The sequence below is a fragment of the Nelumbo lutea genome, chromosome 1, assembly GCF_056320005.1.
Source record: "Nelumbo lutea isolate HS-2025 chromosome 1, American lotus-T2T, whole genome shotgun sequence".
NCBI classification, from domain to species: Eukaryota; Viridiplantae; Streptophyta; class Magnoliopsida; order Proteales; family Nelumbonaceae; genus Nelumbo; species Nelumbo lutea.
In genome coordinates, this window is record NC_142684.1 from 138,136,608 (window position 1) to 138,149,291 (window position 12,684).

Here is a 12,684-nt window from a genome sequence, read left to right on the forward strand (position 1 = left end):
GTCAAGCAATGGCATATATAGTAATTATTTTTAGTTTTATTATGGGTAGTTAGTTGAGCAATAGGATGGTTATGTGAAAGGGAAAGCATGTGTAGTTGTGTGTAATGTGGGTGAGTATTGAGTGGTAGTGGGATTTGAATCCCAATACATTGCTCTTGAGTCTATTGTATCTATTTAAATGATGATTATGAATGAGATGGGGGGGGGTCTGAAGTTTTTGAGAATTTAATTCCACTAGGAATCTTGGAGGCAGGGCTCCCTTGAAGAAACACAAGTTTTGCCTTCTCCTTTTATAACAAATTACTTTTTGTATCCAAATTCTACAAGAGGAATGATGAGGCAAAAATTATCTGTTGGGTACTTGGAATACATGTCTCTTTCTTGACTTGTCTCTATGGGTTCTATATCGTAGTTTTCAGAAAATGTGACTTGTTCCTCACATACCTTGGCACTTTAGCAGGACAGCCTTTTTTTACTAAAAGATGAAACATACTGTATATAATGATATCAGCATGCAAAAAGTTGCACACATACAAAAAGAGGAAAAAAAGGATAAACCTTAAACTAAAGTCAGATGCTAATGAACTTAAATAATTTCAATGTCCTTCTAATTTGTTTCCTTTCTGTGAGAAATAATAGTTCAAAATTTTGTTTCTTAGTGATCCTTTTTGTTCCTATTTCTGTTCTATTTCCAACTGATATTTGTGTCTTTCCATGGCATCTTTTTGTTCCTGGCCAGGATCTTGATGAATTCAAGAATATTCTAAAACCACGCTTGAAATTAATTGTTCAAAATGATGAGAAGGAATGGTTTATCGTTTTTGTCTCAAAAGCTTCCCCTAACAATGACCAGGCCACCAAGATGGCTAAAAAGATATATGCCAAACTGGAAGTTGATTTTAGCTCAAAGAAGAGAGAAAGGTAACTCTAACACTATTTCTATTACTGTACTCATTTTTCTTTTCTGGTTTTCTTTGATTAACAAGGATATGGTGTTAAGTTATTTTTTGAGCAATGTTGTCTTAATGTCACAATCCTTTTGTATCAGCATTTTCCACATGTCTTTTCTTAGAACAATGTATTGTTATATTGCATAAAGCTTTTGCCCTTTTTTTAATTTTTGTGAAGCAGTGTTAATTTGTTATTGTGTTGGAAGTTGAAGTGCTTCTGAAGTTGTGAATTATATGCGTCTTTCTCTCTTTTTTCATCCCCCTTTCTGGTGTTCTGTACATTTACTCAGATGCTGCAAGTTAGATATACATGGACCTGAAGCAAACTTTTGGGAAGATTTGGAATCCAAGATAGTGGAGTCGATACGGAATACATTGGATAGGCGTGTTCAGTTCTATGAGGATGAGATCCGCAAGCTTAGTGAGCAGCGCTTAATGCCAGTGTGGAATTTCTGTAACTTCTTCATTTTAAAGGTTGTTTCTTAGAATTTCATTCTTACTGCCCTTATATTGAACTTGTAAAAGAGGGGGAGTGTGGCTGCAAGGACATAGATTCCAAATCAGGGGTGAGAACTGGGCCCATGATACTTGTGTGCTTTCTGTTTCCCATGTGGGAAATCTGGATGGTGCATTTACAGAATTTGGTCTTAAGGGGTCCTTGTCTCTGGAAAGGAGCAAAGTTCCTATTTACATGGATTGGAAGGTGCCAACCTTCAACCCCTACTCTCCACAAACGAAATCAGAGGAAGAAAATAAAAATAAAAGAGGAAAATGTCATACTACGATGACATTCATCTAATCCACATTTAGCAGTATTGTCATTTTGATATTTCCGCTGGCAGGTTATGCTAATTTAATCTTCTGATATCAGGAAAGCTTGGCTTTCATGTTTGAGATGGCTCATCTTCATGAAGATTCATTGCGCGAGTATGATGAACTAGAGCTTTGTTATTTAGAAACAGGTTTGTAATATTTCTTAATGTCTGTCAATGTCTTAGTGTGTGTGGGTCTCTTGTAGGGAGGTGTTTTTTGTCACTTTCCTTTTAACTTTTTGTAATTTCTTTGCATGCTTTTATAATTTGTTGGTCTCTAGGCAGTAGGCACACATGTAATCTTTTGTCATGCTTAACAACATATATTGATGGCTTGGCTTGTTTTCTTTCCTGTATTGATGGTTTAAAATGACTGGAAATTTCCTAATATTTCCACGACATATTTCCATTTCCATAGATATTGACACGAAATTTTACTGGAATCAACATATTTCCTAGTGTGCACTACCGGCACTGTGGACTACATGAGATAATATTATAACATAAGTTAGTGACAATATTGCAGATATGTTGAGTAGAAATTTTATTGCCTATCCAATGGACATACTTACCACTTTGAACCAGCTTGATATTCTTTTCAAACATGTAGTTAAATATTAATTTGTGTTTGTGTTATAAATTATTTGGTTGGTTTATTAGAACCATTTGCAATTTCTATGAGTTCAGGTTTTGCTTGAATTCATTCTATCATGTAGTTTTGACTCTTAGGCTATGTTTGGTTTGAAGGAAAATGTAGGGAAACCTTTATAAACCTTGTGTTGGTTTCCCTGGCTTTCCCTTCCTTTCCCTACCTTTTCCTTCAAACCAACCATAGCCTTAAGGTTCATAGGAACCTGGGTCCTTTGGGTGTTGGTGGAGTAATAAGAGATGGTGAAGGAGAGGTACCAGCTTGTGCCTCTCCTTGGGTAGTCTGTATTGTAATATCATATTGCTTCTTTTGAATAAAATATCACTCATTTATCAAAAAAAAAAAAAAAGAGATGGTGAAGGAAAGCTTGTGGCTTTATATTTGGGGCCTATAGGGGAGGGAGATTCTCTTAGGGCCTGTGAATGATTTGATTAACACTAGTTCAGTCCTAGGTCTGAGATAAGTAAGAAGGAAAGAAGAAGAAGAAGAGAGAGAAGAAAGGGTTCGGTCTAAGTAAAGGAAAAGTCTCTCTCTCAGCTGACCCACCTTATATTTATACTCTTTGTGTTAGATTGCAAAAGACAAATCTGTCCCTCATTATGTATGGGGCACACAACTTAAACCCAGACAAAATAGACAACTTAACCTTAATTAAATAGACAAATGACTAAATTACCCTTGTACTATCGATTCTAACATTCCCCCTTGAGCTGGAGAGTATATATCATATAGTCCTAGCTTGTTACATATGTAGTCCACTCTTCCCCGACTCAACCCTTTTATAAACAAATCTGCACACTAGTTTCCTGAACTCACATGAGCTGTATTTATCACTCCATTGATCACCTTTTCTCTCACAAAGTGGCAGTCAACTTCAATATTCTTTGTTCTCTCGTGAAAGACTGGATTAGAAGAAATGTGGACTGCAGCTTGGTTATTATAGTCAGTGTTTTAAAAGGAGTGGGAGGCATACGCTTGGAGGCGCGCCTCCAGGCGAGGTGCTCCCAAAACGCCCTGAGGCGTATGCTAGAGGCGTACGCCTCGGGTGCAAGAGGCGTGCTAGAGGTGTACACCTCTTGCACCTCATGCACACCTGAAATGAAAATATAGGAAAAAAAAAGAAAAAAGAAAAAAAAGGAAAGGAAAGGAAAGGAAAGGAAAAGAAAAGAAAGGGAAAGAAAAGGAAAGAAAAGAGAAGAAAAAAAGAGAAAAGGAAAGAAAAGAATAGGAAAGGGAAGGGAAGAAAAGATAAGGGGAAAGAAAATGGTTTACCCCCTGCACCTTCGGCTGGGGGGCTTGCCCCCCAGACCCTCCCGCCCCCTTTTTGACAAGAACCCCCGCCCTCTTTAAACTACTATTATGCATCTTTATTCTTCTTAATATAAAAGATTTTTATTAAAAAATAAAGAAAAAAATGAGACCCCTCTTCCTCTTTATCCTCCTACTAACCCCCTCCTCTTAAGAAGGCTTACACCTCCTTGTGTTTGGGAGGCTTACGCATCTTGCGTTTTGAATTACACCTCATGCCTCTAGGTAGTTGAATGCCTTGCGTCACGCCTCCGTGTTTTAAACATTGATTACAGTACAACCTCAAGGGTCTATCAACTGAGAACCCTATCTCTTGCAAAAGATTTTTCAGCCACACTAGTTCACATGTAGTGTGAGCCATGGTCTTGTATTCGGCTTCAACACTGCTTCTGGCTACCATAGATTGTTTCTTGCTTTTCGAAGTTACTAGATTGCCACCAAGGAAGGTACAATACCCTATAGTGGATCTCCTGTCAGACACAAATCCGACCCAATCTGCATCTGTGTACCCCTCTATCTCAAGAGTTTCTCCACTCTTGTATAACAGTCCACGACCTGGAGCTCCCTTCAAGTACCTAACAATTCATAGAATTGCCTCCCAATGTGGAACTTGAGGATGTTGCATAAACCAACTCACCATACTCACTGTCAATGATATATCTGGCCGAGTAATAGTCAGGTAATTCAATTTACCCACCAACCTCCTGTACCTTCTAGGATAATCAAACTCTTCACCTACATCAATGCTCAACTTGACATTTGGTTTCATGGGTGTTTCAGTTGGTTTGACACCCAACAACCCTATTTCTTCAAGTAAATCAAGGACATACTTTCTTTTGCATAAGTTAATACCATGCCTCGACCATGCAAGTTGCAACTTCTATTCTTAAGAAATATTTCAGTTTACCCAAATCTTTTGTGCGAAGGTGATCATGTAGAAAGTTCTCCAACCTGTCAATCCCATTGCTGTCACTCCCAGTTATGACAATATCATCCTCATACACCACTAACAAATTCTTCCTAGCTTCTAGTTCATAATTGAACACAAAATGGTCTACTTGGCACTGTTTCATGCCAAAGTCCCTCACTACTTCACTAAATCTACCAAACCACACATGTGGGAATTGTTTCCACCCATAAGTCACCTTCTTAAGTCTGCAAACTTTACCATCCTTGCCTTGAGCAACAAACCCTGGTGATTGTTCCATATATATCTCCTCAACAAGATCACCATGTAAGAAGGCATTTTTGATGTCAAGTTGAAAGAGGGGCCAATCATACATAGCTGCTAAAGAAATCAACACCCGAACTGAACCAATTTTAGACATAGGAGAAAATGTTTCCATATAATCAATACCATATAACTGAGAATAGCCTTTGGCCATTAACCTGGCTTTCAACCGTTCCACACTACCATCTGGAAGATATTTTACTGTGTATACCCACTTACATCCAACAACACGCTTACCAGGAGGGAGAGGGGTAAGCTTCCACGTGTGGTTGCGTGCCAATGTAGACAATTCCTCTTCCAGTGCAGGTTAATACTGAAAGGCATGAAACTTTTGGAAAATAGAGAACACCAAATTGGGTATGAATTTCAGCATGAAATTTTTGGAAAATAGAGAACAATTCACTTCTGTCTTTCATAAGATAAAGCCGTGTCATCATTGGATAATCATCAACAAAAATTACAAAGTATTTGTAGCCATTATACAACACTACTTTATTTGGACCCCAAACATTTGAATGAACTAAAGAAAAGGGACTCAAAATACAACTATCAACTCTAGGACTAAAAGAAACTTTATGGTGTTTCCCAAGATGACACGACTCACAATCCAACGGTGGAAGATGACTTAAAGACGGAACTAGTAACTTTAGGGCCTTGATCGACGGATGACCTACTCTGCAGTGCCAATGGGGAGGAGTAAGAGAGGACTAAATTTTCTCATTGTTGCTGCTGAATTTAACATATGGAGGTTTCTCATGCTTGCATAGTACTCTTCTAAACTTTGATCTCCCTGCTTCAGGTTAGAGTACTCCTGATAAAGTTGGTACACTCTAGTAATGTTATCTTGGCTCGAACAAGGTTTCTTAGCATGGTCAGATCTCCTTAGCTGTATCCAAGAACATAAAATTCACACTAATTTTAGGATCCATGCTCTTCCACAACCAGGTCATAATCTGTGCATTCTCCTGTTCCCACTCACTAAACCTTGGTGAGTCAGAAGAGGGTTTCTCCTCCCTCACATGTTTCACCCTATTCTTGGCTCTCAAGAACACTTCCACTGATTTAGCACATAGTTCTCACCATTTAATTTGATAGAGGTCATTTGAACATTCAGGTAATCGGTGGAAATCATAACACCAGTCTTATTATCATTATCTTCTCTAGTTGATGCCATTATAACAAAATCACTACACACCAAAAAAAAATCCAGCTACAATAGACAAAAGTTACCCTTCACTATTCAGCACTACACCACACATCACACAATAAACCACTGCTATGACATTGCTGCTGTCATAGGTTCAGCACCAGACAACCCTACTGTTACCACACGTACTCAGACATAAACAGAGAGAAAAACAGTCCATATGCATACCTATCAATCAACACTGCCATATGGATGAAATCCAATCCAAAAGAGAGAACAAATTACACTATCAGCTGATTAGAGAGTTTTGTTCACACCTGTCCATAACCAGCCCGCTTCGAGTCATCGATTAGAGGGTTTCTAGCAAAACCACCACAGCAACTGGAGGCATAGTTACCTCCAAGAAGGAAAAATGACCACTCCTTTTTAGTCCCTTATCGATCCTCCGATTCGTTTAGGAGTTATTTCAAAAGAAGTTCTGATATGGTGACCTAGGAAGGAAGAAGAGAAAAAAAACTGAGTTCTAGACTGATTTTTTAGAGCTCTAATACCATGTGAATGCTTCGATTAACACTAGTTCAGCCTAGGTTTGAGATAAGTAAGAAGGAAAGAAGAAGAAGAAGAGAAAGAAGAGAGGAGAAGAAAGGGTTTGGTCTGAGGAGAGGAAAAGTCTCACTCTTTTAGCCGGCCCACCTTATATTTATACCCAGACAAAATAGACAACTCAACTACCCTTAAACCTAGACAAAATAGACAACTCAACCTTAATTAAATAGACAATTGACTAAACTACCCTTGTACTGTCAATTCTAACAGGGCCGAAGTTTTAGCTCTTTTCCAAAGGCTGAGATTATTGGGTCTTAGCCAAGTGGAAGTGGAAGGTGATTCAAAGATGGTAATAGGATGGTTAATCAGGCTTTGTGGATATGGAATTACAGGCAGACCCTAAGGGGGGAGACCAGAAGCCTTTCAAGAGAGATTGATGTTTCTTTTAAGTGGGTTAGGAGGTCAGCAATTAGTTTGGCTGATGGGACTGATCATTGAAGGAGATTCTACGGTGGTAATAAATTGGTTAGGGAAGAAAGATGATAGATTGTGGACATACATTAATGAACGAAGACACTCCATGCGGTTAACTTAGGGTATGGAGGTGAGAGTGCAATGGGTAAAAAGATGTGCCAATTCATTTGCAGATGCACTTGCTAAACAAGGGGTGAGAAGGAATCAGTTACTTTGGGCTACATTGTAATGTTGTATCTTTTGGGGGAGAGTTAAGAGTTTACCTTCTCCCCACCTTTGTAATTGACTATTTCTTACCTTATTAATGAAAAGTTACTGTTATTGGTAAAAAAAGTTTGGTTGATGGTTGTCCAGACAAGGGGTAAATAGAGTTGGATTGTTTTCGGCTGAACTATAATTCTGAAGCCTTTTGGGGTTCTAGTGCCCTATCAAAAAGGTTCAGCTATGGGGCTGAACCTCTGTAATGTTTTTATAGTTATTTTATTGAAAGTTACTGTTTCCTATCAAAAAGCTTTACAGGACAACTTCACGATGTATTATTTGTCTATAACTTTAGTTTCTTAGCTTTGTTTAAAGATTTGGAACAAAATAATAATTTAAAAAGGTGTGCCTACACTTCTTTTATCATTTATTAAAATGTCATTCCATATTTTTGCATATTTCACAATGTTTCCACTTTCCACCATGTTTATAATTTTTACAATATTTCCTTACAATATTTTCGACATGTTTCCTATATTTGGATGACTGACATTTCCACTGACACCAACATTCGAAACTTGTGTGAGGGAGTATATTTTTCCTTTTATATGAGCTACATATATGGATTGCAGAGAAGTTCTGCCATTCTAGCACTCTCAAGGGCCTTGCACTTCATCATTAGGCTTTGAGAGATTAATTGTGGAAGGTGATTTTGGGCTTGTGATATTGTTGGATGAGTCTTCAGATAACATGTGGGATTTGTTTAGAGATTACAGAGGTCTGGTCTCTAGTAGACTTAAATATCTCATTGGCTGGACATAGAGGCCAAGTAATGGTATGATGGACAGCCATGCTAAAGGTGGAGTTGGTAGATTGGTTCTGATTTGAGGAGTCATTTATTGATGTGTCAGGTTTTTCCTCTCTTTTCCTTTTTCCTCTGTATTTTATGGGTTTAAGGGCCCACCTTGTTGCACACAAGCCATGGCATCATTTGCATCCTTCTTTTCTGTTTTTGTAAAATTTCTCTTTATCAATTAGAAGCAAAATGTCAAAACTTCTTAAGTGGAATTAACTAGCAATCTGGAATGTGTGGTAATAGTTATTGGTTGTTATTTACTGTTTTTGCATTTCTTTGTTAACGTTATTCTATTTAGGGTAAAAGACATAAACATACCTTGAGTTTTCATAAATTGACTTAAATGTTCCCTGAGTTTTTCAAAAAGAATCAAAGATACTTTTTTTTTTTTGAAAAATAAAGACTTAAAGATACATTGTGACTCTTTTACCCTTCATTTTCTTTCAAATTTTCAAAATATACCCTGAATTTTTCAGATAGTGGATGGTTGGTATATCATCCCCCTCTCTTAGTCTTGTGCACCTTACTTGTCTCTATAAAATTTTGGTTAGACAAATCCGTGTGCCTACACCAAGGGGGTTTGAAATGCAGATAAACAACAATTTTGTGAGGTTTCTGCTTCAGAATTTAAATCCATTTTTCCTTTAATTTGGAGTTCCATAACTACTCCCAAAACCCAGAAAAGTGGTAAAAAGATAGAAGCGATGAAGGCAATCATGTCACGCTTGCTTCTATAGAGCCATCTCTCCCAAGACTAGTAAGTTCTTAGTTGAAAATTACACCTACAATAATTCAGATAATGCTAGAAAAGAAGAAAAGAGAGAAAGAGAAAGAAGAAAAATGAAGTTTCAGCAGTAGGTTGTGGAAGTAGAAAAGAAGGGAAGAGAGAAAAGAAGAATTCGAACCTCTCTCTCTAGTCCTCTTTCATCACTTTTGTTAATAACTCTTAAGTTTGAGTACAATTACTTGGATGCCCTTAATGGGGTGGCTAACACTAAAGAAATAATTAAAGAAAATAAAAGAAGGCCCATAACTAAGAAACGTAACTTTTAATTTTTAAATACTACTTAAAAGAAATAAAGAACACTAAGGCCCATTCGGCCCATTCTCACTACACTCCCCCTCAAGCTGAGCATAGATGTCAGTCATGCCCAACTTGCTTACATAATGTTGAACCTTTGCCTTTGGGACTCCCTTAGTTAGAAAATCTGCTAGCTGCTCTTTTGATGCAATGAAAGGTAGGCTCTCCTGAAGCCATTCTCTCCCATATAAAGTGTCTGTCTACCTCAATGTGCTTAGTTCTATCGTGCTGAACTGGGTTGTGAGCAATGCTAATAGCAGCTTGGTTATCACAATACAACATCAGTGGCTCGTCACATGAAACTCCCATCTCATTAAGGAGAGATCTAAGCCATGACAACTCAGAAACACTATGGCCAAGCTCTATACTCTGCCTTAGCTGAAGATCTAGCAACCACTGATTTTTTTTTTTTTTTTTGCTTCTTCATGAAATGATATTTCCCGCTACCATAGCACAATATCCTGATGTGGATCTCCTGTCATCCACATTCCCTTCCCAATCAGCATTTGTATATGCTTCTACCTTCATGTGTCTATGTTTAGCAAATAATATACCCTTGGGGGTTCCCTTAAGGTATCATAGCACCCTTTCTGAAGCAGCCATATGTGTCTCTGGGAGCATGCATGAACTGGTTGATAACATTCACATCATATGAAATGTCTGGACGAGTCATACATAGATAAAGAAGTTTTCCCAGTACTCTTTGAAACACTCCCCTGTCAGCTAAAAGTTCTCCATCATTAGTTGAGAGTTTGTGATTCACATCAATAGGGGTAGAGGCAGGTTTAGCACCAAGTTTTCTAGTTTCCGTAAGAAGGTCTAGCACATACTTCCGTTGAGAAATAAAGATACCTTCCTTGAACCCAACAACCTCAATGCCCAGAAAATACCGCATCTCCCCTAAATCTTTAATTTCAAATTCAGAACTGAGAAACTTTTTGAGAGCACTAACTTCTTCTGTATCATTGCTAGTAACCACATTATCATCTACCTAAACTATAAGAAATGTCACCAAAGTGCCTTACAAAGAGGGTATGATCTAATTGAGTATGAGTATAGCCGAGTAGAACAAGAGCAGCCCTAAACCTGTCAAACCAAGCATGTGGAGATTGTTTCAGGTCATAAAGTGATTTCTTTAATCTACACGCCTTACCCTGCATTTCCTTGCCATATATACCAGGAGGAAGGGACATATATACCTCTTCAATGAGATCACCATTCGGGAATGCATTCTTAACATCAAATTGATACAGAGGCCAATCATAGCTCACTACTAATGATAAAAGAACTCTCACCGAAGTCATCTTAGCAACTGGAGAAAAGGTGTCAATGTAATCTATCCCATATACCTGGGTATATCCCTTGGCAACAAGTCGGGACTTATACCTCTCAATTAACCCATCTGCACAATACTTGATAGTGAAAACCCACTTGCACCCAACAGGTTCCTTCCCAACTAGCAAGTCAGCAATATCCCAGGTATTGTTTTTATGAAGGGCTTCTATTTCGGTACTCATAGCATCCCTCCAACCTGGTGTGGCTAAGGCTTCTGAAACAGACTTTGGGATGGATTGAGAGGAAATAGAGGCTAGAAAGGCATGGTAGGATGGGGACAACAAGCTGTAGGAGAGGTGCTTGGAAATATAACGAGCTATATATTTCCTCTTACCTTTTCTCAAAGCAATGGGTAGGTCAAGGTCTAGAAACGAGGGTGTTGGTGGAGGTGGTGATGGACATGTCCTCTCTTCAGTAATCAGGAGCGCTTGAGACTCAACTAGAGGTGTTGGATCAACCTGTGTTTGCCTTAGCCTTTAATGCTGGTACCACCTGTGGAGAATAGGATGAGTGGAAACAACTAGAGGACTAGCATGAGGAGGGGGAGGAGCAAGAGTAGAAGACCTCAAAGGAGAGGATCCCTCCAAGGGAATGGGGGTAACTGTGGAGTGCTCGACACAAGACTCAACTGGAGTTCGCAAAGGAAGGGATGAAGAAAACAACTTGAGAGATCTCTCCCCCTTAGAAGGATGGCTATAAAAAGGAACCGGCTCTGCAAATGTGACATCCATGGAAACAAACCAGGTGCCACTAACGGGACCAAAACAACAATACCCTTTTTGTGTGGAGGCATAACCAAGGAAGATACACTTCTGAGCCTTGGGGTCAAACTTGGGTCTTTTGGAATTGGGAATGTGGACATAACAAGTGCAACCAAAGACCCTTAGAGGAATAGAGAAAATCTCAACACCAGGAAAGAGGACTCTAAAATGAGATTTTAACCCCAAGACTCGAGAAGGCATGCGGTTAATAAGGTAGGTAGTTGTTAAGACTGTATCACCGCAAAACCTCACAGGAACATGGGTACCAAAAAGAATGCTCATTGCAACTTCCACAATGTGTTTGTTTTTCCTCTTCGCTACTCCATTTTGTTGTGGAGTGTGGGCACAAGAACTCTGATGAATAACCCAAGCTTCTCAAGATAGGAGGTAAGGTCCTTCTCAAAATTTTCCTTATCATTGTCTAACCGGAATATTTTGATGCGGGTATTTTGAGTGAGTATGTGTTCATGGAACTGTTGCACTAGTTTAGGCACTTCAGCCCCAAAGCGCATAAGGTAAATCCAAGTATGTCATGAAAAATCATCACTAAATAGGATAAAATATTTATACCTACCCATACATGGTAAATGGTAAGGCCCCCACAACAATATTAAAAGAAATAGTTGATCTTTTGTTACTTGAAGGATAAGTGCTCTTACAATGCTTTGAGAACTCACAAGACTAACAATGTAGACTTGATAGGCTAATTCCTTTAATTAACTCTGGAAACAATTGACTCAATGAAGAAAAGGACAAGTGACTCAAACGATTATGACATAACATAATAGGACTAGTGGACTCTAAAACAAATGCAGTTCTCTTAGGTTGTACTTGGCTCTGTTCAGGCATGTCTAACAGATAGATCCCATTTACCTCATGGCCACTCCCAATCACCTTTTGCGATTCCATGTCCTGAAAAACACAATATGAAGGAAAAAAGGTCATGCTGCAATTCATGGATTTAATCAAATTACTAACTAAAAGCAAATTGGTATTAAGTTTAGGTGCATGATGAACAAATGATAAGGTCAGGGCATTAGAGGTCTTAATGTCTCCCTTTCCCATGATAGGGGCTAGGGAGCCATCAACAAGGGATATCTTGTTTTGACTAGAAGAATTTGGTAAGAGGTGAATAACTGTGAAACACTAGTCATATGGTCAGAAGCACTAGAATCAATTATCCAAGGGGTTTTATGAGTACTTAAGATAGAAGTATGATGTGCAGTGGCATGAATAACTGAGTGAGCAAATGTAGAGGAAGGAACAATCTCTGAAGGAGCTGTAGCAGTGAACTCCAAGTGATTGATGATTCGACCATACTTCTCATATACAG

The 12,684-nt window shown here is 38.6% G+C and overlaps 1 protein-coding gene across 1 annotated transcript in view; it reads left to right on the forward strand.

Annotated features, from left to right (window-relative positions):
• Nucleotides 1–12,684, forward strand: part of CLUB (TRAPP II complex TRAPPC10/CLUB) — a 90,999-nt gene that overhangs the window by 19,897 nt on the left and 58,418 nt on the right. The window contains exons 3-5 of the mRNA XM_088945463.1: nucleotides 740–921; nucleotides 1,241–1,424; nucleotides 1,822–1,912. Of these exons, the coding sequence (XP_088801589.1) occupies nucleotides 740–921; nucleotides 1,241–1,424; nucleotides 1,822–1,912 (457 nt within the window). The remainder of the gene's footprint in view (nucleotides 1–739; nucleotides 922–1,240; nucleotides 1,425–1,821; nucleotides 1,913–12,684) is intronic.